Raw genomic sequence first — 27462 nt, 5'->3', positions numbered from 1 at the left:
TCCCCCCACTTGCCCCTTCCCTCCCCTTTCCTTCATCCCTCCCTTCCCTTTCCCCTCCCCCATCCCCTTCCACTCCCCTCCTTCTCCTCCACCTCTCCGATGCTAAGCTTGATTGCATGGGAGTAAATCCCATTGAACTCAACAAGCATGCAAATGATCAAACCTGCCCACCCCTCCTCCTCCCTCCTATCACCTCCCTTTTGCCTCTTCCCTCCCCCTTCCTTCACCCTCCCCCTGCCCTTCCAATTGCCTCTTTCCCCATCCCCTTCCTACTGCTCCCCTCCCCCTCCCTTCTTCCCTCTACTCTCCCCTCCCCCACCTCCTCCCACATGGTCAGTTTTACCTATCCTAGTCGTGATTGCACAGCAATAGATCCCACTGAATTCAATAAGCATGCAAATGATCAGACCTGGCTTTCCCCTCCTTCCTCTCTCCATCTTTCCTCCCCTCCCCTCTTCCTTTTTCCACCTCACCTACCCACTCCAGGTCTCCCTCCCCATGGTCAGTTTTACCTATCCTAACCATGATTGCATGGGAATAAATCCCACTCAACTCAATAAACGTGCAAATGATCAAACCTCCCCTCCTCCTCCCCCTCCCTTTTCCCCTCTCCCTGCTCCCCTCCCCATCCCCTGTAGCCAGTTTGACCTATCCTAAGCATGATTGCAGGGGAGTAAATCCCACTGAACTCAATAAGCATGCAAATGATCAATCCATTCTCAGCAAACTTGCACAGGATCCCATTTCTTACCTCCCGAATTAAGAAGCAGAGAAATTCACTAATAGGCAAAAAAACTTGCAATATAAGAACGTACCTGTAGCCAACAGATATTTCCATCAAACTTTAAAAAGCATGGAAATTGGGTAGGTATCGTGAATGCACCAGGGGAGCAGGAGACCTGACCGCCTCTACAAGATACTGTACTGCTCTACAAATTTGTCAAAATGCAAATACAATTTGGGTTGGTCTTTCACAGTCCAATCCACTTCCTGTGTAGCTTGGAAGAATTTGGTAATATGTGCCTCTGAGCATATGATGCGTGGTGGTGACAACACCTGCAATTAGCCCAAATAACAGAAAGAAGACATGTGCTGTGCTCATCTTGTTTTAGCAGGGAGGAGCAACAATATTAAAACAGTTGATATAATTCAGACAGTCACTTTAAATATGTTTGATTTACTTTGCAATTTTAGTGAAGTTTCCTATAGTAAATCATTCCCTTATGCTTCTGTTTCTGTGAATATGTGAAGTACAGCAACACTTTGCAACACTGAAAAAAGCTCCAAAAACAATTGTGGAATAATGGCACTGACTGTTCTGCAGAATAGTTTCCAATGGACATGAGGAGTGTCTCAGTTTGCACAAGATAAAACAGTGGGAGGTTAAATATATTCTAGGAAAAGTCTAGGTGTGCTCTACGTTTTTAATTGACCATTTCCACCTTTCCTTAAGTGGAGTAGTTTAAGCATAGCAGGCTGAAAACATGCATCTTGGGCAGGCCAAGTTTGTTTTTTCTAGAGTCATTGCTTAAGTAGCAACATATTGTAATCAGTCTGATTTTACATCAAACTGCAGTTTCAGATTCAACTGTTAATGTGCCCAAAATAGAAATAGAGCATAACCTCCAATTTAAAACACAAAAGGCTGTCTTCAGCATCATATGACATTGACCAATAAAAAGGCTTTGAAATTAATAAAAACAATTGACACAGATTTGTATGATGAATAATGAGAGAAATATAATTTTCTAGGTTAGATTCTCTGTAGAAACAGTAGTAACAAAGGAAAGAAGGAAAGTAAGAAGAACACCAACAAACATACAAAAATGTAATTCTCCATCTTTGGAGATGGCAGGTGTTGCAACCACTCACCATATGCTCAGAGGCACGTTACCAAATTCTTCCAAGCTACACAGGAAGTGGATTGGACTGTGAAAGACCAACCCAAATTGTGTTTGCATTTTGACAAATTTGTAGGGCAGTCCAATATCTCAGAGAGGAGGTCAGGTCTCCTGCTCCCCTGGTGCATTCACTATAGCTGCCCAATTTCCCTGCTTTTTAAAGTTTGATGGAAATATCTGTTGGCTATAAGTACGTTCTTAAACCACAAGGAGTTTTGCCTATTAATGATTTAATATTTAGGATAGCCTTCCCAAACAAGGTCACAAAAGTTATTAGACTACCAAGTATTTTACTAGCCTGCCTGCCAGTCCACATCAAAGGCTTGAAAGAGGGGGAAGAAACCAACCTATATCCCACTTAAAGAAAGATGGACTGATGTCTGCTCGCCACAAGACAATTTTTATTCTCAGGTGACCAGGCCAGTGGCAGCTTACATGGCAACCATTTAGATCATTTCTCAATGTTGTCTATTGTATGATAACTATGGCTATAAAATATTCCCTCCACATGCTGGGCTAGATAGAACATTGTTCTTTGACAGTCTTTTTTTTTTTAACAGAGGGAACTTTGCTTCTTTTTCTTACATCTCAGCTGAGACAGCTTTCAGAGTTGGCAGCTAAAATTTATGAGGGCAGCATTTCTTGAAGTGAGAGATTTTGATTATTTTGACGGATATTTTATGAGAGGAAAAATGAAAACTAAAGGCACTTTTGGTGTTATACTTCAGAGATTTGATCGCCTTACATGTAAAAGCTTAACAACTGTGAAAATATAAAAGTAGTTTACTATTCCAATGAAGGAAAACCAAGCTGAGTTTGGACAATCTCTTTGAATGAGCCTTTTAACACAGGCACACACATTCACAGATGATGTTCGTAATATATGTTTTCCACTGCTTGAAATCTAACACACAATGAAAAGCAGGCATTAACTCGGTTGGAATCAAGCTGACATCATTATGATGCTACAAGACAAAAGCAATAGACTGGTAGCCATGGGCACAACAGATAGCCCAAAATAAACACATGGGGTATGTAAATGACATTGTATTAGGAACAAATCCACACACAAACAACTCTTAAATGTGAAGAATAATGCACAGGGATCAAAGCTCTCTTAGCAGCACAGCAGTTTTGGAGTGTTCACATTTGCAATCAAACTGGCAGCCTGGTACCACACTGTCCTTTAAACTGCCAAGCCTATCATTTTCTGACAGCCAACTATCCAACTATATCTAGAGATGCTGCACAGGGGGAAAAACCCTGTTATTTTGATGTTTCTCTGTCCCTTTCTCTTACAAAATATCTTAACCTCCGTGGAAAATGACCATATCTTCAACAATTTGGTGCTTCCCTGCTTTAGAAATTGCTTGGATATCAACATTTGATGTTTTATCCAAATGTCCTACGGCTTTCCAAATACATAATGCTGTCAGGGTTGATTTGTTTTTTGCTACACCTAAACTTTAGCTGTAAAGGAACCAATAAGCTCAGGCAGCTTCTTTGGGAACTGTAAAAGGGCCTGTTCAGAGTCTTTCTGGTAATAAGCCTTCAATAAAAATGCTAGAGCAGAGCGATCAGGTTTTTGGAGTACAAGCTCTCAACACTGGTTTTGGATCTCTCAATTATGTATTTCCTTCTGAAATAAATGACATCACCAATAATTCTTGGAAAGTAGCTATTAATGACAACAGATGCTCCTGAAATGTATTTATTTGATTGGTTTATTCACCCAGGTGCCATTATTTGCCAAATAATAATAATTATTCTTTATTTTTATTCTGCATTTCATTTGCAAAAGCAACATTCAAGGCAGTTAATATAAAAAACAACTGAATTCAATATGCCAGAGAAGGGGCCTCACCAATTTCTTCTCTGCCTTTGCTAGCTTCAGGGAGACTAGCTTTGGAGAGGAGACGCCAAGTGGTAGGTGGTCTCAGCAGGCTAATGGAAGGGGACTCACTTTTTCCTTCTGCCAACTGGATGGCTATCCACTAACAGACTTTGAAAGGCTCCAGCTCCCACAGTAAACACCAGGATGGTTCCTGCCTGCTAACTCCACATCTCCCACTAGGAATACTTGTGTACGAACATTACTCAGAGCCCTAACAATATAGCATATTTACAAAACTAATTACTCACAATTAAAGTGTCATCTCTTCCCATTCTAATGACGGTCCTGTTAATGGTGCGCAGCAACTGGACCATTATTTCTTGTATGTGCTGATAAGTTGACTGCTGTAAAACAAATACAATTAGTTTTAAGATAATGAAGAATAATTTACAAAGAAAAATGCATAGGTGGACTTAATCCTTACCCTATGAGCATAGTACCTGTCAGCATGGAAGAGAGCTAATTGTCTGGAAACTATTACCTCAATTGATAATGCAAATTGGCAATGTAGCTGAACAAAATCCTTCCAAAGATATGAGCAGCCTGAAGTAGTATATGTCCAAGAAGTTTACTACTTAAGTTTTTGCAGCAATAATTCCACAAAACTTACCAGTGTCTATCTAATGGCTGCTTAGAATTAATTAAGCCAATTGGGGCCTTAAGTATGGTTAATGAACTAATATATTTATTTATTGCTTTGATTTCTACACCATCCTTTATCAGTTCATGATCCCAGGGCTGGTTACAACAATAAAATCCACATAAAAACTATTTAAAACATTAAATAACAAACATACAATATCAAATCACAGCACTACAACAGACAGACAACTGACCACTTTTCAGGTGGTCACTGCAGGTGTATTTTAAGTATATATTATAAAAATACAATTCCTTCTTTTTATGTCACAATGTTATTTCAATATTACGTGATTAATCTCTAGTTTATCTTTACCATCTGATAGCTATCTCTACAGAAATACTAAAAGTTGGCTAACTTTTCATTCTCCTCAAACATATTATTAGACTGAAAACTTTCCCATGCATTTCTTCAAATTTATTCTAATGTCATCTTGAGTTTCAGCTACTGGCTGAACATGTATCTTGTGATATAGTGATTTTTAAAAGGATTTGTCCTCCTTTAAGGGCCCCAAATAGTTCAAAATCGCTGTATTTCTTATCACTGCATTTTTAAAGCTATCTTAGATCCTATGGTCCTGCAATGCCAGGCAATCATACACCAGTGCTGGACCAGTGTGACATCGCTACAATTCTATGTCCTCCTAGCAGGAAAATAAAAAACACCATGATTGTCCCAGAAACAAGAATCAACATGGTGATACTGACAGACACTCTATAAAGCCTCCAGCAACTTCAGTGTCACCCACCAATCACAATGAAGTTCTCTAAGACACCTTCACACCATTCGTGCACACAAGTGTTACTTATGGACCCTTCTTATAATCAGCCATTGCTGCTTGTATGTTTAAAGGCCATCCTTTGTGCAACATGCCCTTTCACCAATGTTCCCACTTCTGTGCCCATGGTTCTGGCACAATTCTTTAGCCTCATGATGTACGTCTTGATATATCACCAATGCTCCCTTTCATGTGCTTAAATACACCTGGAACTGTGCTGGCCTCTGGTCAGAATCCTATCCTCCAGTATATGTGGAGGGGGAGCAGTTTATATGTGGCTCTCCATTACCCCTTTTTTCATGTGCCACCCCTTTTGTTACTGCAATATTTTACTGCCGCTGGGAGTAGGAACAACTTCTGTGATAGCATAGGATTCAAATTAAACTGTGCTTCAATTCCACTATTTCCCCCCATTGTTCTAGCAGGGTTCCCATAGGATACAGTTTATGCTGGTGAGTATACTGCCAATGCAATCACATCACTATGCTGGCATAACATTTTGTTCTGTTAGTCGATGGGGATATAATCTATCCTAGCTCTGAGGGTGTAACCGCAGAGTAGGATTACACTGTTGGTGTTTTATACATTTCCATCAGTGTAAATATGCATCTGCTTACTTCATTCAGATTGTGTCAATTATTAATATTTTTGAATGTAATTTCAGAATTTTCTTAACAGTCTAGATACTGAGGGGGGGGGAAATGAAAAATCTGATCTGTAGAAGTTTCCATATGAAAAAGATTACTGCGTTATCATAGCTCCCTAGGATATCAGTTATTTATATTAGTGAACAAAAGCAAAACACAATTTCTCCTATTTTATCGGAGTTTTAAAATTCTACATATCCTCCAGTCCTAAACTTCTCAAGTTGCAACACAACACACATAGAACCCTGTAACTCTGAAGATCTGAGGGGTGATTCAAATGTCCCCAAATTTGGAGCTGGCAAAAATGTCCATTGCTCAAATTTCCAAATACTTGCTTCTGATATCATGTTGAAATTAGGACTCACAATCTCACTGTGGGTGAGATGTAATGTCCAAGTGAGGCCAAAATCAGGAGTATAAGCCTAGTGGAGATGCATCTATATCTCATGGACATGGAAACTTTATCTCCAGGTACTCTTGGATGAAACCGATTATCTTGATCCATTTCAATCCGGTTTTAGGCCCGGTTTCGGCACGGAAACAGCCTTGGTCGCCCTGTATGATGACCTATGTCGGGAGAGGGACGGGGGGAGTGTAACCCTGTTGATTCTGATTGACCTCTCAGCGGCTTTTGATACCATCGACCATGGTGTTGTAATGAGTTAAAATTAAAACTTATAGTGGAATAAAAATCAAATAACATTAAATGAAACATATGTTTGCCTCCCTTATGAGAAAGTACGGGAGTTTTTCCGCTTATCAGCTTCATTTGCAATTAAAAATGTTGTTCCCAGCTTACCAGACCAAAGGTCAAGGATAAAGGAAGTTTGGAGGGAGAACAGAGAAGTGGACCAGAATAGACAGATGCTGAGAAATCAAACAATGATGTATTTCTGATTAGCTATGCATTTCTAATGATATGTATGTGACGTACCTATAGCCTATAAATATGATGGATGTCAGCAATTCTGGAGAGTCACTTAAGGGTGGCCCTCCCTTTGCAAAGGCTCAATAAAGGCAAGCATTTACGGTACTCTGGTCTCGTCTCTATTCCTTATTGGCAACTTGGGGAATATAGAGTTCCTATCAGTCTGGCCTCCATTCAGGCTTGACTCCTTTTGTAACAAAACTGGCGTAGCCCAGCCAGGAGAATCCGCCTCAGACGACCTCTGCTGTCTCGTACGGGGCTGCAGACAGTTGGATGAGAGCGCTCCAGGCCCAAGTTGTTTGGCCTGCATCCGGGCCTGCGCCGGGCCGGCCGAGGCGGCAGAGTATCGTCAGCGGACCTCCAGTAAATCGAGACCAGAACCTTCTGATTGCCAGCGCAAGCGGGTCAAGCAGAGCACCAGAAGACAGGTGAGGATAAATCAAACCTTGGAGGGGAGTGCTGAGTGTGTGGGTGTGACTGAGACGAGGCGTATCCACAGTGGTAATTACCTCGAAGCGAGAGCGGAGTTCTAGTACCGCGTTTCCTTTCTCCCACGAGGGAAAAGGCCGGGAAACGAACGAAGCGAAAGCCGTGACTGTTGTTGTGCCCTATATAGACCTCTTTAGAGCCCCCGGGATGGGAGGAGCAGGTTCCAAGGCCAGGAACAAGAGGCTAGGGAAGAGTCGACAACAGGACACCCCACTGCAGCTTGTCCTCAACAGGTTTGACATCATACAGGCAGAGACTCAATATCCACTAGAAAGAGACAAGTTAATATTCTACTGCCAAAAATTGTGGCCCACTTTGGGGACCGGGTGGCCCCCAGAGGGCACCTTTAACTACCAAGCAATAGTCAAAGTTCTGAAAGAGCTCACAGAGCAGAAGCAGCATGATTCCATCCAGTATGCCTTGATGTGGCAAGAGCTAGACCGAGATCCACCCTCCCCAATTGTAATGAGAATCATGATGCAAAGAGGCCCCATCTCCAAGCCAGCCCAACCAGTGCTGCCACAAGCAGAAGATGAGTCTTCACCCAGTGCCCCATTATACAGACAACCACCACCGTATAGACAACCGCTGGGTGAGGACAGATCAGGGCCCACTAGCCCACCTCCACAGCTTATAAACCTGGATAGGCCTTTTAGCTCGTTGTCAGGCTTATCAGGACCTATACAGCAAAGCCATGTGGAAACAACTCCACAGCGATCCAGCAATCCCTTTTTGCCTCAAGCTCCCATAAAAACCCTACCAGATCCTCCACAGCCACCAGAGACTTGCAGAACCTTGCTACTCTCACAGGAAGCAAGCATTTCAAGCCCAGCCGCCCTGGATATGCTCCCCTTCAATACAAATCCAGAATGCTCCCTGTGCCTAATGGGACAAAGCCCAACCGTTCTCCATAAATATGCCCATGAAATCCGCAACAGTCCGGCTAACACCCCTGAGGAAAAGGCCCATAGGCAGAAGAGAATCCAGATTTTAGAAAAGGTGGCACAAGACGTTACTAGCCAGAGAGAGGATCACAGAGAACATAGGAGCGGCAATAGCTATCTTCAAGCCCCTATGCGCGAAGTCATTGATGGGCAAGGAGGTATAGCTTATGTCTATGTCCCTTTCACAACCTCTGACTTGTTCAATTGGAAAAACCAAACACCCCCCTTGAGAGAAGACCCTGGGAAAGCATACGATCTGTGGCAATCCATATTTGTTAGCCACCATCCCAGCTGGGCAGATATCCAAACCCTAATGAACATTTTACTAACTTCTGAGGAAAAGAGTTTGGTTATGGGACAGGCCCGTAGGCTTGCTGAGACAGAGAGGGCAGCAGCGGGAGCAGGCGCGCCACCCATGGCTGCCATAATGCCAGAAAGAGACTTGGGTTGGGATGCTTCACCTGGTGGCAGTACTGAACTTGAAAATTATCGCCGCCTCATTCTTCATGGGCTGCGGAACGCCATTCCTAAACCCACCAACATGGCCAAATTGTATGAGGTTAGACAAGGCAAAGAGGAAGACCCTTCTTCCTTTCTTGTGCGGCTGCAGGACACCATGCGGAAATACACCCCCCTTGATCCAGCTGCGGCTGACAACCAGAGACTTTTAGTTACGCTCTTCATAGGGCAAAGCGCCCAAGATATTAGGAAGAAACTGCAAAAGGTTGAGGGGGCCATGGGAATGAACATGAGTCAATTGATGGACATTGCTTACAAAGTGTTTGTGAATAGAGATGAGAGAGAGAAGAGGGAGGAGCAGCGCATGTTTAAGAGACAGTGTGCGGTAATGGCCGCTGCCTTGCAAGGAGATGGGACTAAGAGAGGAGGAAGAGGAGAAGAAGGTAAAGGACAGCGCCCCAGGAGAAGGTTGGACAAGGATCAGTGTGCCAAGTGCCTCAAGAAAGGACACTGGGCCAAGGATTGCAAAAGTGAAGAGAGACAGAAACCCATAGCCCCCCTTCTTCCGGCCTTTGCTGAGGATGACTCTGAATGAAGGTGGTCGGGCGTACAAGGTAGCGATCCGGGGGAGCCACTTATTCCCATCATGGTGGCTAACCAAAAAGTAAGAGCCCTTGTTGATACCGGAGCTACCTATTCTATGCTTCCAGGGGCGGCACCCCACCACTTGAGCCCCAATTACAGAACTATTTTAGGAGTAACGGGGAACAAACAAAGATTACCCCTAACAAAAGCAATAGGAATACAAGCAGGAAGACAAACCTTTAAGCATCGCTTCCTTGTTTCAGAGCAATGCCCTCTACCCATTTTAGGTAGGGATGTCCTGGCAAAGCTACAAGCCACCATTTCGTTTAAGAAACATTGCCTTATTGTCACCATTCCTAAGGAAATGGAAGCTGCATACCAGATGGCAGTGTTGTACCAGAGAGATGAACGCCCCATTCATAATAACGATGAGGATCTAAGAAGAAATAAGAACATAAACCCTATAGTGTGGGCTGCGGAAGGGAACCCAGCCAGAGCTAAATTTGCTGAGCCTGTGAAGGTCCGCCTAAAACCAGGAGCAAAGCCCACCCCTGTTAAACAATTTCCATTAAGAAAAGATGTGTGGGAAGGCCTCACTGTGCTCATCCAGCAGTTCCTTAAAGACGAATGGATACGCCCGGCCACATCCCCCCATAATACTCCAATATTCGGAATCAAGAAGCCAGGCCAGCCAGGCAAATACAGGTTTTTACAAGACTTGCGCGTTATTAACAAGCAAGTGCAAGAGGATGTCCCTGTAGTTCCTAACCCACATACACTTCTCTCTGGAGTTCCAGCTGAGGCAACAGTATTTACTGTGATAGACTTAAAAGATGCCTTTTTCAGCATTCCTATACACCCTGAGAGCCAAGATTTGTTTGCCTTTACCTGGGAAAACCCCCGAACTGGGCAAGCTTCCCAAATGACCTGGCAAGTCCTGCCCCAAGGATATGTGGGCAGTCCTTCGGAATTCACTAAGGCCTTGAGAAAGGACCTAGAGGAATGGCACCAGCGACCTAAGGAGACTGTCCTTTTGGTTTACGTTGATGACCTCTTGATATGTAGCCAAAATAGGCCTTCCTGTGAGCAGGATTCTGTTTCGTTGCTTAACCACTTGGCCGAAAAAGGATATCGCGCCAGTCACCAGAAAATACAGTGGTGCCAAAGTGAGGTTAAATACCTAGGGTATAAGATATCCCACCATGGCAGAATGCTGTCCCCTGAACGAAAGGAAGCAATCTGTAGCTTGAACCCCCCCAAAAACGTAAAAGAGTTACGCACAATATTAGGGCTATTTGGGTTCTGCAGGCCATGGATTCCTGAATACGCCAGAATAGTGCAGCCTCTTTATAAAGCATTGGAAGCTGAACAGATAAAAGAGACTTGGCGTTGGACCAAAGAGCAACAGCATGCCTTCCAAGTGCTTAAAACTTTGTTAACTCAAGCGCCTGTGCTTGCATTGCCAGATGGCAACAAGCCATACTGCCTTTATATCTCAGAAAACAAAGGAGTAGCGGCTGGAGTGTTAACACAGAAGTGGGGGCCCAAACAGAGACCTGTAGGATACTATTCCTCGAAATTAGACCCTGTAGCTCAAGGATGGCCTGCTTGCTTAAGAATCTTGGCAGCTGCTTCCATCTTACTCAAAAAGGCTGACAAAATCATGGTCGGAAGCCCAGTTGAAGTTCTGGGACCGCACGATTTAAGGAAAATAATGGGAGCTGATGCAGCCAAAGTTTTAAGCCCTAGCCGTTTAACCATGTTTGAACAGCAGCTTCTTGGAAGGCAGGGAATCACTCTTAGCACCTGCAATACGCTAAACCCTGCGACCCTGATGCCCCAACCAGGACAATTGTTGCACAATTGTGAGCATGCCCTTGAAATTGCCACGAAGCCCCGAAATGACCTCTCTGACTTGCCACTTCCCGATGCCCATGAAGTTTTTATTGACGGCAGTAGCAGAGTAGTGGAAGGCCGCAGGAGAACCGGATTCGCCATAATAGAGGGAAGCCAGACATTATTCAGCGGAAGATTGCCAGACAACTATTCCGCCCAGCAAGCTGAATTGACTGCACTCGAGAAAGCTCTTTCTCTGTTTGAGGGACAGAGGGTCAATATTTACACAGACAGCAAATATGGTTTCAATGTGATTCACGCCTTTGCGATGATATGGAAAGAGAGGGGTTTCATAAATAGTGTGGGAAAAACCATTGAACACTTGGACATTATAAAGAGACTTTTAAAGGCTGTTGCTCTCCCTCAAAAAGTAGCTGTAATACACATTCTGGCACACGGCAGAGAAAAGGAAAAGAAACTAAGGGAGGGGAATAATTTGGCTGATCAAGCGGCAAAGGAAGCAGCTCTCTCTGAAAGAAGCCCCACAGTTGCTCTCCAGCTCACCCCTTTAGATGTTCTAAAACCTTATTATTCACCTGCTGAAGCAGAGGATGCTGCAGCCAAAGGAGCATCTCTGACACTGGAAGGGTGGTGGAAATTGCTAACAGGACAAATCATAGTACCACGGCCCCTCCTAAGACAAGTTGTATTGGCAGCACATCAAAACACGCACCTAGGGGGAAGTGCCCTAGGAGATTTGTTAGTCAGACAAATAATGGCACCAGGACTTTATGTTGAAACGGCACGGGCGGCAGCGCAGTGTACCATATGTGCTGCTACCAATCAAAAGGGGCCAACTGCGCCCGCGCCAATGGGAGGCCGCCCTTGGGCATATTACCCATTTCAGAGACTTCAGATCGACTTTTCAGAGCTTCCTAGGAAGAATGGATACAAGTACCTCCTTGTAATAGTAGATCAGCTGTCCGGATGGATAGAGGCCTACCCCACAAGGCAAGCTACTGCAGCAGTAGTGGCTAAAATACTGATGAAAGAAATTTTCCCCCGATATTCCCTGCCTGAGACAATAGACTCTGACAGAGGGACACACTTTGTTTCGGAAGTGGTTCAACAACTCCAAAGGCCCCTCGGATTCCAATGGCGCCTTCATACGGCATGGAGGCCGCAATCAGCTGGGCAAGTAGAGAGGGCTAACAGATCTTTGAAAGCCACACTAACTAAGCTTTGCCAAGAGACTGGACAAAATTGGGTAAATGCCCTGCCTATGGCATTGACAATTTTTCGTTGCACTCCCAGAGGACAGACCAAGTTAACCCCATTTGAAGTTTTATTTGGGAGACCGCCAGTACTGGCAGCTCTCAAGACCCAGCCTCTTGAAATAAACCAAATAGTGGGAGATGCTGTGATCAAAGAATATGTTATTGCCCTGCAGTCTGTTCTTTCTAAACTCTATAGATACTCCCAAGAGTTCCAGAGATTGCCACTGGACGCCGCCATTCATCCCTTCAGACCAGGAGATTGGGTCCGGATCAGGACGTGGAAGAAGGAAACGCTCCAGCCCGAGTGGAGCCAACCGGTCCAGGTGCTGTTGACCACGGATGCAGCACTAAAGATTGACGGCAAGGCCAAGTGGATCCACCATACCAGAGTCAAGAAAGCAGCCGCACCTATCGAGGTGCAGGAGCCAGAGACAGGAATAGCCAAGGATTCCCCAACAGGTGAGGGGCGGAAGAAGACCCCTGAAGAAAAGTGGCTTTCGCAGACAGTACCGGGTCTGGGCCTGAAGTTACATCTCCGCAGAACGCCCCAAACTTAGTTATTGATCCTGCTGCTCAGAATATAGTTAATCCATACTATATATGCATTGCCATTATTATAGCATGTATGCTTTTTATTATGTTGCTTTATCTTGCATTTTACTTCCGGCATGGGCGCGTTCCTTGACCGGGAATGGGTCTTTAACACAAACTAACACCTTCCTGAAGCTGGTGCAGGAGGTGGTTAGCCAGTTCAAACTCACTAGCTGTTGGGTGTGCTCTCCCTTGCAGGTGCAGCACGGTCAAATTCCACTATATCCTCTTCCGCTTAACATACTGGAGTTGGCTGTGGATCGCCCAGCACACAACCAGACTTGGCCACGAAGGGACCAAGTGCAGGTCAAGAGAAGGAAAGGCTTATGGTGTTGGGAAAATCACGATGGCACAGGGCCCCAGTTAGGATATTCTTCTTGTTTTTACGCACATAAGAGGGGCCCATGGCAAAAGTGGCCAGGGGGAATCCCTTGCCTTAACTTGCACTATAATAGTACCCACATCAATAAGACCAGATGCAATTGCACACCACAAAGCATGAGGTATACGTTTCAGAGAAACCCCCCTTGTCATTGTGGCCACACAGGGCTTAACGACTATTGGCAATGGTATGGGTTAACCTTATGCCGTGAAAATGGCTGGACTACCAACATACCAGACCAAACCACTATGCTTAGGTGGTACAAAGGGGATCAACCCCAAGCTTGGTCCGAAGTGTATATAGCCTCTGACTCTTGGTACGCCAGAGCTCGGACGGGAAAGGGGATAGAAACCTGTGCCCCTACAGCCCCAGGAGTAACTAGATGCAATGCTAGTGGCCCTATATATACTGAGCCATTATTCATGAGCTGGTACTTTGTCCCACAACATGGTTTCCAATCTCATTTGAATGGGACTGTGCAAGCCCATCATTCACAGATATGGCCCTTGGGTAAGTGTGCACTTAAACACCATTGGTTTGTTTGCGGAACCACTGCGTATACATGCTTGCCCCCCGACTGGAGAGGAAGCTGTTACGTGGCGTACTTGATACCTAATATCAACGTTAAACCCAAGGGGCAGCACATTTTCAGGCCTTTATACACCAATACCAGAGACAAAAGGCATGCTTTACATGCTGGAAATCATAATTGGGGAAGTAAAGTCTGGACCCCCCAAGACTTGATTGATGGGTACAAACCATTAACATGGAGCTCTATTGGAATTGTTGGAGCTAGGTCTATGACAAATGGCCTGTTAAGGTTACAAGCTGTAGTTGAAGTGGTTACTAATGCCACCGGTGAAGCAATACGCACCTTAACACAAGAAACTGAGCAAATACGTAAAAGGCTGATTATCCACCAGCAAGGCCTCGACCTGCTCCTTGCCAGTTCAGGTGGGCTCTGCGCCACCTTAAACACGAGCGGTGAGTGCTGTGTCGAAATTGGAGATGAATCACAGGTAATTAATCAATTGGTAGACCATGCAGAAATAACAGCGTATGTAGGTGACCAGCAATGGAAGGGCCTAAGCTGGGATTGGCTTACCAGCTGGCTGCCAAACTGGGCCTGGCTGAAGCATCTTTTTGTTATTGGCTGCATTATACTCCTTATTCTTATGTGCTTACCATGTATCATATCCTGTGTATCTGGCATGCTTATTCGGGTCTTGAAAAGAAAGGCCCAGCTAATGATGTATCAGCAACTAGCCTTACATGAAATGCAAGGAGATTATACTGAAATGGCACCATCTCATGAGGAGGTATGGAACCACACTGTTTATGCTCCCCAGTCAGTTATTACTGGAGAAGGAAACATTTATGCCACCATTGATAATTAAGAAGATACTTTCGTATTTTAGGAATTAAGAAAGTATCTGAGGGGCAAATGTTGTAATGAGTTAAAATTAAAACTTATAGTGGAATAAAAATCAAATAACATTAAATGAAACATATGTTTGCCTCCCTTATGAGAAAGTACGGGAGTTTTTCCGCTTATCAGCTTCATTTGCAATTAAAAATGTTGTTCCCAGCTTACCAGACCAAAGGTCAAGGATAAAGGAAGTTTGGAGGGAGAACAGAGAAGTGGACCAGAATAGACAGATGCTGAGAAATCAAACAATGATGTATTTCTGATTAGCTATGCATTTCTAATGATATGTATGTGACGTACCTATAGCCTATAAATATGATGGATGTCAGCAATTCTGGAGAGTCACTTAAGGGTGGCCCTCCCTTTGCAAAGGCTCAATAAAGGCAAGCATTTACGGTACTCTGGTCTCGTCTCTATTCCTTATTGGCAACTTGGGGAATATAGAGTTCCTATCAGTCTGGCCTCCATTCAGGCTTGACTCCTTTTGTAACAATGGTATCCTTCTGGAGAGACTCACGGAATTGGGAGTTGGAGGTACCGCTTGGCGGTGGCTCCGCTCCTACTTGGTGGATCGTTTCCAGAAGGTAGGGCTTGGGGTACATTACTCGATGCCCTGGACTCTCCATTGTGGAGTCCCGCAGGGATCGGTCCTGTCCCCTATGCTCTTCAACATCTATATGAAGCCGCTGGGAGCGGTCATCAGGAGTTTTGGAGTGCGTTGTCACCAGTACGCTGATGACACGCAACTCTATTTCTCCTTTTCATCTTCTTCAGGTGAGGCTGTTGACGTGCTGAACCGTTGCCTGGCCGCGATAATGGAATGGATGAGAGCTAACAAACTGAAGCTCAATCCTGACAAGACTGAGACGCTGTTGGTGGGTGCCTTCTCGACCCAGGTGGTGGATGTTCAACCTGTTCTGGATGGGATTACACTCCCCCTGAAGGAACAGGTTCGTAGCTTGGGGGTCCTTTTCGATCCATTTCTGTCGCTTGAGGCTCAAGTGGCCTCAGTGGCACGGAATGCGTTCTATCATCTTCGGTTGGTAGCCCAGCTACGCCCCTATCTGGATAGTGATGACCTCACCTCAGTCATCCATGCTCTGGTAACCTCGAGATTGGACTACTGCAATGCACTCTATGTGGGGCTGCTGTGATGTTCCTATATTAATGCATATATGGTAAGTGTTAGTTGTTTAGAAGATACATGGTAAGTGGAGTGAAAGAGGAGGGGGAGTGAATGGGCAGGTGAATGCGAGATGATTGGCTGAGTGTTTAAAATGGCTGAATGTATAAAAGGAAGAGTGAGAGTGGAATCTGGGGGGGAGAAGAGAAAGAGTGGATTGCTTGGTGGGGTTTAGAGAGTTGTTTGCCAGGAGGGAGGTGGAGTTCGGATTAGTATTGAGTAAAACCATATGCTTATGTGCCTTAAGAAGAAATCTTGTTAATCTTGTTAGCTTTGTTATCTGTAATAAATACTTAATTTGGTTTACCAAAGGCCTGATCCTTGGCTGGGGTTTCACAGACCAGAAGGGAGGGTAAGGTAATGACCAAGGCTGAAGGGGAACTGTAACAAATGGTGGCAGCGGTGAAGAGAATAACAATACCAGTATTCAGAGTCTCTGGGAATACTAGTATTGGGACGTTACTGGTGGTTGCCTAGCAGGGGGATCTGTTGAGATCTGTGCTAGAGCGGATAGGTAAACCATAAGAGAGTGCGGTCCGGACTGGTGGAGTCCCTGGTGGTGCCTAGAGACAGGCAGTAACCACGAGCAGGTAGGAACCTGACAGGGAGAGCCAGGGAAGGACGCATCACACGTGGTGTCAGTAGCGGTGGGATACGAACAACAGAGAATCCAGATACAGTGGTGTGGCAAACAGAAATAACAAAACAAGATTTCTTGTGAGAGTGACTGGCAAAGAGTGTGTGGCAAAGAGTGAGTGAACTCAAACACCATGGCTGAATACATAAAAATGAAAAGAGGAGCTGGTGGAGAAGTGCATAACATTCAATTTACCTCACGAGGGTAAAGGGGTAGATGAATTGAGGGTAGCACTTACAGGATTTGCAACTGCCCAGCAAAAACAACCTGTCAGAGAAGAGACCCCAGAAGGATATTTAAGCAATCCCGCTTATATAGAGTACTTGAGAGAGAAGTTAAGATGGGAGGCTGAGGAAAAAGACAAGCAGAGGGAGTTGGAAGCTGAGAGATTGAGGATGGAAGCTGAGAAGTTGAAAATGGAAACTGAGAGAATGAGATTGGGGTTTGAGGAGAGGGAGAAGCAACGAGCAGTGGATGCTGAATTACAAGTAGAAAAGTTAAAATTTGATAGAGAGAAATTTCACTCTGAGGAGACAAGGAAAGACAGAGATGGAGCAAAAATAAAAATTACTCCAAAGGACTTTGCTGTCTATGAGCCTGGTCAAGATCCTCAAATTTACCTCAGCACCTTTGAAAAAGCAGCTCAGTTGTGGGGGCTACCTGAAGATAAATACATGCAGTATTTATCAAACCTGATTAAAGGGGAATTGGCTGAGGTATACCAATATTTCCCCTCAGACAGGCCCGTCACCTATGCTGAATTCAAAGAAGCAGTGTTTAAAAGATTCAGACTGGGCCCTGATTATTTTAGAAAGCTTTTCAGAAACTGCCAGATACAGACAGGGAGGTCTTTTGTGGAACTGGGAGCAAAGTTGATGGATATATTTGGAAAGTGGATGAGTAGTGCCAAAGCTCAGTCAGTGGAAGAGGTGAAAAGCCTCATGATACTGGATCAATTATACCATCAGTTACCACCAGAAATAAGGCTCCTGGTCAAAGACCGTTCCCCTACATCTGTGCAGGAGGCCGCAGAGATGGCAGATCACTTCGCCTCCAATAGAACTGGCTGGGTGGGGAAAACATCAAGAGATTTTAAACCCAGACCATATAATGCTGGCAGAAGGGATGTGGTACCACAGAGAGTGAGTCCTCCATTAAAATCTGAAGGGCACAGGACACCCCAGAGTGGATCTGTGTACCCTAAAAGTGAGGAGAAATTATGCTACAAATGTGGTAGACCAGGGCACCTACGTTTTCAATGTGAGGTTGCCAACTCCAGTAGTAATCCTGCTCAGACAAGGGCAGTGAAAACAGAGCCCAAGGCTTTAGAAACAGCGAAAAAGGTTCAGTTTTGCCAGATAAACTGGACAGAAGTAACAGACCTTGATTCAAGTCTGAGAGAGGAAGTGAGTGTACAAGGGGCAAATTATTGGGCATTGCTTGACACTGGTGCCGCTCAGACATTACTGAGGCCAGATTTAATAAAATCTGAAGAAATATTACCTCAGGAAACAGTGACTATCCAAGGAGTGAGGGGTCAACCAGAGAGTTTGCCTGTGGCCCTAGTGAAAATGGAATGGAGAGGCCGAAAGGGCCAATATAAAGTTGATATTAATGCCCAGCAACAAGAACCAGTAATACTGGGAAGAGATGTTATGGGGGCACAGGGGAAAATATATGTAGTGACCAGACAGCAACTTGGCAGAGAAAAAGAAGCCATATTAAGGGGGGCTGAAACAAACAGGGTGGAATCTGTTAACCAGCCTCAGGTCACCATAGCAACCACTAGCAGGCCTGCTGAAGGAGACAAAATGTATCAAGTGGTCTCTGGGGAAGAAGCAGATCAATTCAGGGAAGAGCTGCATAAAGATATAAGTTTGAAGCAGATAAGGAACAAGCCCTGACCCAACAGATTCCTTTCACTGACAAACTGAGGAATCAAGTTGTGTGTGAGAATGGGATTTTATATAGACTGTGGATGCCTGCTGAGAGAAAGGATGAATGTGAACCAGTGAAGCAATTGATAGTACCTAGCAAATACAGAACCAGATTGCTAGAGGTAGCCCACGATGTCCCATGTGCAGGACATCTGGGAATAAAAAAGACCAAGAGGAGATTGGCTGCACGTTATTATTGGTCAAATATCTCCAATGATGTAAAACAACATTGTCTATCTTGTGGAATATGCCAAAAGGTGGGGAAAAGTGGAGTAAAAACTAAGGCACCCTTAAAGCCCCTTCCTATAATTGGACAACCCTTTTATAGAGTGGGAATAGATTTGGTGGGCCCTTTTTCCAAACCCACAAGGCATGGCAAGAGATATCTAGTGGTGGTGGTGGATTTTGCCACCAGGTACCCAGACGCAGAAGCACTGAGATCTGTAGAAGCCCCTGTAGTGGCAGAGGCTTTATTAAAAATCTTTATGAGGCTGGGTTTCCCTCATGAAGTGCTGACAGATCAAGGCAGTGTATTCATGGGAGAAGTGATGCAATGTATGTGGAAATGTTGTGGTCTAAAACATCTAAAGACCACCACTTACCATCCCGCCACTAATGGGCTAACTGAGAGATTCAATGGCGTTTTGAAGGGCATGATCAGAAGCTATGTTCAAGATCACCCACAAGACTGGGATGAACGTTTGGGATGCTTCTTATTTGCATACAGAGAAGTCCCTCAGGAGTCAACAGGCTTCTCACCCTTTGAACTAATGTTTACTAGAAAAGTGAGGGGACCTTTGGAACTGCTAAAAAATTCATGGGAAGGAACTCTGGGAGAGTACAAAACTTCTGTAGTAGATTTTGTATTGGAATTCTGCAATAAATTAACATCAATGATGGAAGTAGTGAAAGAGAATTTGAGTCATGCACAGGAGAAGCAAAGTTACTGGTATGACAGAACAGCCAGAGAACGTGTGTATGATGTGGGAGATATGGTTATGGCGTTCATACCCAGGAAACATGACAAATTACAGGCTAACTGGGAAGGACCATATACCATCAGAGAAAGGCTTGACACAGTGACGTATGTAATTACCACAGACCAATTAAACAAAAGCAAAGTGGTTCATGTAAATATGTTGAAGCCTTACCATACCAGGGATGTACAGGTGTTGCAAGTTACCTTATTCCCTGAGGGAGGTGGGCCTGAACTTCCAGATTTGGTACAGGAAAGCAAAGACAAAGGAGGGGTAGATCAAGTGGAATGGTCAGAGGAGGTGAAGGAGGAAGTAAAAGAGGAGATTCTGAGAGTTTTGAAAACCTATAGGAATCTCTTTAGCAACAAACCTGGCCGAACCAGTATAGTTATACATTCCATTGATACTGGAGATCATGCCCCAATCAGATCTGTTCCATACCGTGTGAATGGGAAAGTTTTGAATGAGATCAAAAAGGAGGTGGAAGATATGCTGGAATTAGGAGTGATCAGGGAATCCATCAGTCCCTGGGCCTCAAGTATTGTCCTGGTTCCGAAAAAAGATGGAACGACAAGGTTTTGCATTGATTATCGGCTAATCAATAAAATTACTGTCCCAGATGCGTATCCTATGCCTAGGGTAGACGCAATGTTAGAGTTATTGGGGGCAGCAACCATTATCTCTACACTAGATCTCTGTAAAGGATTTTGGCAAATGGAACTAGACGAGCAATCCAGAGCCAAAACTGCCTTCAGTACACCAGATGGGTTATATGAGTTTGTGACCTTACCCATGGGACTAAGGAACTCACCAAGTTCGTTTCAGAGGCTAATCAATACTGTGTTGCAAGGCATGTCAGATTTTGCAGTGGCCTATATCGATGACGTGGCCATTTTTAGCAAGTCGGTGCCTGAGCATGTCCAACACCTGACAACAGTATTGGAGGCCTTAAGAAAAGCAGGCCTCACAATAAAAGCTAAGAAATGCCAGTTTGGACTAAAGGAAGTAATTTATTTAGGACATAAGGTGGGGAGTGGGAAAATCACCCCCTTATGGAGCAAGGTGGAGGCAATACAAGCGTGGCCGATCCCCTTAACCAAAAAACAAGTAAGGGCATTTCTGGGTGTGGCTGGATTTTATAGGAAGTTTGTGAGAAATTTTGGGGAAATAGCAACCCCCTTGCATGAATTAACAAAGAAGTGTTCTGAGCATGTGGTATGGACGGATGAATGTCAGAAGGCTTTTGATCTACTGAAGCAAGCCTTGTGCCAAGGACCCATATTAATAGCACCAGACTATGAGAAACCATTCATCGTGGCTACAGATGCGTCAGACCTGGCGCTGGGAGTCGTCTTGCTACAGGAGAGAGAAGGCACCAGACATCCAGTGGTGTACCTGAGTCGCAAGCTGACGCCGAGGGAGAAAAACTATTTGTCGGTCCAGAAGGAGTGCTTAGCGGTCGTGTGGGGACTGAACAAGTTGCGCCCATACGTGTGGGGACGAAGATTCACAGTGACTACGGATCATTGGGCCTTGTTATGGTTGCAGACTATGAAAAACCATAACAGTATGCTGCAGAGGTGGTCCTGGGCCCTACAGGACTATCAAGTGGACTTCCAGTTCATAAAAGGCAAGGACAATGTACTGGCCGATGGACTTTCCAGGCAAGTGGCTGGGACTGCAGTGACGTGACCAGACAGAGGAACAAAGAAAGACATTTTCCCCATAGAGACTTTTATTTGTTAACATGACGTATAAATCCTGGAACAGGAATAATACTCTGCTGTTGTTTAAGGGGGGGGAAACGTGATGTTCCTATATTAATGTATAAGTGTTAGTTGTTTAGAAGATACATGGTAAGTGGAGTGAAAGAGGAGGGGGAGTGAATGGGCAGTAGAATGCGAGATGATTGGCTGAGTGTTTAAAATGGCTGAATGTATAAAAGGAAGAGTGAGAGTGGAATCTGGGGGAGAGAAGAGAAAGAGTGGATTGCTTGGTGGGGTTTAGAGAGTTGTTTGCCAGGAGGGAGGTGGAGTTCGGATTAGTATTGAGTAAAACCATATGCTTATGTGCCTTAAGAAGAAATCTTGTTAATCTTGTCAGCTTTGTTATCTGTAATAAATACTTAATTTGGTTTACCAAAGGCCTGATCCTTGGCTGGGGTTTCACAGACCAGAAGGGAGGGTAAGGTAATGACCAAGGCTGAAGGGGAACTGTAACAAATGGTGGCAGCGGTGAAGAGAATAACAATACCAGTATTCAGAGTCTCTGGGAATACTAGTATTGGGACGTTACTGGTGGTTGCCTAGCAGGGGGATCTGTTGAGATCTGTGCTAGAGCGGATAGGTAAACCATAAGAGAGTGCGGTCCGGACTGGTGGAGTCCCTGGTGGTGCCTAGAGACAGGCAGTAACCACGAGCAGGTAGGAACCTGACAGGGAGAGCCAGGGAAGGACGCATCACAGCTGCCTTTGAAGACAATTCGGAAACTACAGCTAGTACAAAACGCAGCAGCCAGACTGTTGACGGGGACCAGACGGTCCGCACATATAACACCTGTTCTGGCGCATTTGCACTTGCTACCTATTTGTTTCCAGGCTAGATTCAAAGTGCTAGTTTTGACTTATAAAGCCTTACACAGTGCGGGACCACAATACCTTGCGGAACGCCTCTCCCGCTATGAACCTACCCGCTCACTACGTTCAACATCTGAGGCCCTCCTCCGAGTCCCATCTCATAGGGAAGCTCGGAGGACTGTTACTAGATCTAGGGCCTTTTCAGTGGTGGCCCCCGAATTATGGAACAGTCTCTCTGATGAGGTGCGCCTGGCGCCTACTCTTCTATCTTTTCGGCACCAGGTTAAAACCTTTTTATTCTCCCAGGCATTTTAATGTTAATGTTCATTGTTAAGTTAATTTTATACCAAGTTGTTATATGCTCAAGTTGTATGTTTTTAGTGATTTTACCTACTTTTATTTTACTGTATTGTATTTTATTCCTTGCTGTGAACTGCCCAGAGAGCCATAGGCTAAGGGCGGTATAGAAATGGAATGAAATAAAATAAATAAATAAATAAAAATAAATATATTAAAGTCACAATATATATTCTGTGTATTTTTTTTACTCATTACATTTTCCAACAATTACAAATGTAACAACATTAATAACTACATTATTCATCGTCTGGTTATCTTGCATGTAGTTATACATTGTTTTCTTGTTTAGTGCTCCATTATTTGCTTCCTTTGCTCTGTTATGGATTGGATTCATATAGCCTGTGCTGGCTGTATCCATGTACCTTTCATTCTCCCCTGGCTTAGGGTGGCTTAAAATGGTCTAAATAAGTAGCTAGGGGGAGGCACTAGTGATTTGTCTCTCCTCTCTTACCACATTTCTGAGGTAGCATTGGGAGGAAACTTACATAAAAGCATTGTTTGCAATTAATTCTTTTAAGAGTTTTCACTTGTTCTCCTTTGTCACTGCTTATGAAGAACTCCTATTTCAGGGCCATTTTCAATGGCCAATATCCAACCAACTCATTCTATCAGTGCAAGGATTTCTGCTTGCACAACAAAACTTCAATTCTCCTCTCCCTATGTGCCCCCTAAATCTGCTCTTCCCCCAAGCTTCCAAAGCAGATTTGGGGAAGGTACAATGAGAGCTCTATTGCACAAGCAGAAATTCTTGCATTGATGAACCTCAGTCATTTTCTCCCCAGTTGGCCACAGAATGAAGGTATGTTCACATTCAAATAACTATAGGATCTCCCACACTGGAAGCATTCAGTTGTCCCTTTGGTAAGGGGAGTACGTATGCTCCCAATATCTGAGAGAAAACATCTAATCTGATTGTCTTTGACTTATTCTCCAGTTTATTTCAACTCTATTTGGCTATTTCTACCTGGGAAAGTCAATGTGGTGTCCTCCATGTGTTCATCTACAACTCCCATCAGCCATAACCAGCAAGGCCAATGGTCAAGGATGATGGGAGTTGTAATCCAAAAAATACCTGAAGGGAACCAGGCTGGCTCCCTGTCTGCTTCGTGCATATCTGATGAAATGGCTGACTATTAAAGTTTATGACAAAACTGGTTAGCTTCTAAAGCCTATAGCACCTTCTAACTTCATTGTCATGTCCATTAAACTTTAGATGTTCATGAATCTTCCCCACTGTCTTTAAACTGAGCCTTTACCAAATCAAAATATAGACTAGTGCTTTAGCACAACTCAGCACCTTAAAATATTGAGCAAATGCCCTAGTGCCTAGTCTAATTAAGAATAAGCATAGAACACTATTGGCATTTCCACTTTCTTGAAGTTGTTAAAATTTACACCTTTGCATCTACTTTTATTTCTCTAACCAGAATTCTTATAAGAATTTCTTATAAACCTTCATCATCTTTCTCTGATCAGCTATTACAGTGCTAGATGCCACAGTGGGGTAACTTTCTTTCCAAAAGCAGCATCTGGTGGTTTGGCAGATTTCCCAGTTCCTTTTGGCAGGTCTTGTTAGAGTAAACAAATATTGCATGGTCACTTTAAGGGATATTTGGGGAATATCCTATGTACCTGTTTACCATAATGTAACTTCCTAATGGGTGGGGTTTAGTTACCTGACTTCCTTCTCCTTTGTCCTGGGGGATTTTTGAATATTCTCCATCACTGCTGATCTTCCTACCTTTGAGAGAGGCCCCATGGGGCATCCATTACCAACACCAAGATAAACTGAGACCTATATTTTCTTTCTTCCAAGCTAAAGCCTATGTTCTTCTAAACATATGAAAGGTTGTAAGTAAACATTCTTTTTCTCTTACCTAAAGGGTTGTGTCTGTTGTTATTTATATAGAGAAAGGTGGGCTGGTTTACATTCTCATTCCGCTGCTTGTATTTTTACAACTCTGCTAAGAAATAGGACCAACCGAAACTAGTTCCTATTTCTGCGTGTGTATTTTTATAATACCGATCAGGTCTGGCATTTTCAGAGGGCCTGTCATATATTGTTGCTGTTTTCTGACGGAGTTTTCCTAAAAGGCTATCTTATTCCTCTTCCTCCTCTTCACTAGCTCTGCCTTGATAAATCTAACAAGTAACTCCACGTCAAAGTTCTCACAAGAGATCTCTAATTAGATGCTTTACTCTCCCCCCAAAAGAACCCCTCACAGTACATGTTGACTAATTAGGTTAAAGTTCACATTTTGTCAAAAAGGGCCTAGCATGAAGTATTTGTAATCCTCCTTTTATATATATGAAATTGTGATTAACCAGAGGTTTTTATTATATTAACAAAGCGTTTCAGCTTCCGCCTTCATCAGCTGCCAACATACAAATGCTGTTACCAAGGTGGCAGTTATAGAGCTTTGAGGATGGAATGCTCAGAGGGGCTTCATTTGCAGAAGCTAAGTAGTGGTGGTACTGTCCTCCAGGTTCAGGCCATGTGGTGCCAATGAGTCCAGAGAGTAAATCCAAAAGTTCTCCCTTTTGGTCAATGCTGCTGGATCTGCTGGCATCTCTATTGCTGTAATGGAAAAGTCCAACAGGCTGTGACCCTCAGTGTTAAAATGCTTTGCAACTGGTTGCTCCACTTTTTATATATATTTAAGATACAGAAATTAGGCACAGACTCTCCATTTTGGATAGAGGGGAAACAGTGCTGGAATAGTGTAACACTACTCAGAGTAAGGACTGGACCAGTTCCTTTCTTTCACAGAAATATGTATAGAATTTGTCTGAGAGTATACTGAAATACTACTTATATGTGTGCATAGAGTCACAGGCTACACCAATGTGTGCGTATCTAAAACTGGGGTGGCTAACCTGTGGCCCTCAGATATTGCAGGACTATAACTTCTAGCATCCCCAGTCATAAGCCATGCTGACTAGGGCTGATGAGAGTTGGAGTCCAATAACATCTGGAGAGCCAGAGGTTACCATCTCTAATCTAAAACATGATGAAAAGGTATTCGTATTCAAAAGTAGTGTCAGTGATTTTAGTATTTAAAAACCTACTGCAAATGATAGATTAGCTTTTCTGTACACACAGATCTCACATGAGAAAAGAGTACCCTATTCATTTCACATGAGAAAGGAGTAACCTATTCATTTCCACATAAGAGGAAAATTCAGGAGCAATGATGAAGTATGAGCAGAACATTCCCTGGCATTCAAGTAAATGTTATAGTCCTCTCTCTCTCTCTCTCTCTGTCTATTCCCTGGCATTCAAGTAAATGTTATAGTCCTCTCTCTCTCTCTCTCTCTGTCTGTCTGTCTGTCTGTCTGTCTGTCTGTCTGTCTGTGTGTGAGAGAGAGAAAGAGAGAGAGAGAGAGAGAGAGAGAGAGAGACCATTTCAGCAACCATTCCACCCCCATTGCTGCTGAGGAAGAGATGAAACAGCAAAGCACCTTCCATTGGCTCATTTGTGTCTAATAAGTGTTTGGCTGCTCAGTCAGTGGGTACTCCACATGTCTGCCATTCAAAGGAGAGGCAAGACAGTGAGGCCCCCTCCACTGACCTGGCGGGATGGGACCAACTGCCATTTTGCTCCTTCCTCCACAACTACCTCCATCTACAGTAAGGAGAGAGAATCTTAATCAGCCTGCGGGCTTCATTCCTTCATGGAAAACCTGGGTCCATTTGGGTGTGTTGGGCAGGAACAAAACTAGACGTTGATACACTAAAAATGGGTAGAATCACAGCTTCCCCCTTTCTTCCTCACTCTCCCCATCCATCCATTACATCTACATACACATTCCCTCTCTCTCATTCCCTCCCCACCTTCCTTCCTTATTGACACATTTCCTTGGTACAAATAGAAGCTTTTCATCCATATAGGTGCATATGGGGGGGTTGGGGGGAGAGGGATCATGATGCATGGGGAGGGGGGTACAGATGTGAAAGGAAAAGTTAAACTTCACCTTCCCAGCTTTACAGCTCTAAAGATATCAGCTTTGGCAGCACACTAACATAACAATCAATCATTTACATTCTGAACAAATCAACATGCCACCCTGGGCTCCTGCTGGGAGGAAGGGCAGGATATAAATCGAATAATACATAAATAAATAAATAAATAAATATTAATTGGATCTGCTGTGTTTCGATGAGGGACAAAACCAGACTGCTCTGGGCATACCAATTTACCCAGAAACCTCTTTAAACTGTTGACCAGTACAGAGGTGTAGATTTTATAATTCTAGGTTGTTAAGGAATTTGTGTGAACAGATTCTACTTTTGTGTGGTCTTTAAAGGGTTTGGGCAATATCTTGTTCCATTTTAAACACATCTTCCCTACATCTTTTTTTTTTTTTTTTTACAAAATCTCCTTTTCCTGCATGCACACCCCTCATATCCCTTAGTCCCCATTTCTGAAACAAAGGAGTTGCTTCTGTTTCTGTACTTTTTACTAGAAGTGATACAGAATACAGTATCTTGAAGAGAAAGACTCCGCAATTAAAATCTGCCCCGCCCCCCAAGAATGTCTCCTTGGGCAAAGGAATGAATTCTCTTGAAAACAGACGAAACAAACTGTCCTTCATTTGGGGTACATACGGAGCCAATTGTTAACTGTTTGTTACATTCTAGTATCCCAAAAACAAAACGGCAATTTTTTCCCTTAAGAATGTTCAAAATTTTTAAAATAAAGAGCTCTGTCAAGAATAATTGTCACGTCTCTGGACTTAGAGGGGCTAGAAACAATGAATTGAGAACCAATCCATTTGTGCTTTAGCAAGATACCCTTTTCTTGCGTCTTGTGCATTTCCTGTAGCAATGTGATATTAGGCTTCATATCACTCAAGTAAGTAGTAATTCTCCCTCTCTTGCCAATCTTTAAATCAGACATTGTTACAATACAAATTCTGCTCCCCCCTCCAATCATGCATTATCCAATCTGTATCAGAGAATTATGCTCTTTTGTCACTGGGTAAAATATAAAACTTTTCAACAACCATTTC

General features: G+C 43.8%; 1 protein-coding gene across 2 annotated transcripts in view; it reads right to left on the bottom strand.

Moving 5' to 3' along the window:
- The window catches only part of DOCK2 (dedicator of cytokinesis 2), a 459036-nt gene that overhangs the window by 310463 nt on the left and 121111 nt on the right, over positions 1-27462 (bottom strand). The window contains exon 27 of one of the 2 annotated variants that reach the window (XM_061616811.1): positions 4044-4139. In XM_061616811.1, the coding sequence (XP_061472795.1) occupies positions 4044-4139 (96 nt within the window). The remainder of the gene's footprint in view (positions 1-4043; positions 4140-27462) is intronic. The other variant, XM_061616812.1, reaches the window with a different exon arrangement.

The sequence above is a fragment of the Rhineura floridana genome, chromosome 3 (assembly GCF_030035675.1).
Source record: "Rhineura floridana isolate rRhiFlo1 chromosome 3, rRhiFlo1.hap2, whole genome shotgun sequence".
Taxonomy (NCBI): Eukaryota; Metazoa; Chordata; class Lepidosauria; order Squamata; family Rhineuridae; genus Rhineura; species Rhineura floridana.
Note: the sequence above shows the minus strand (reverse complement) of the source record. Positions and strands in the feature narration are given on the sequence as shown.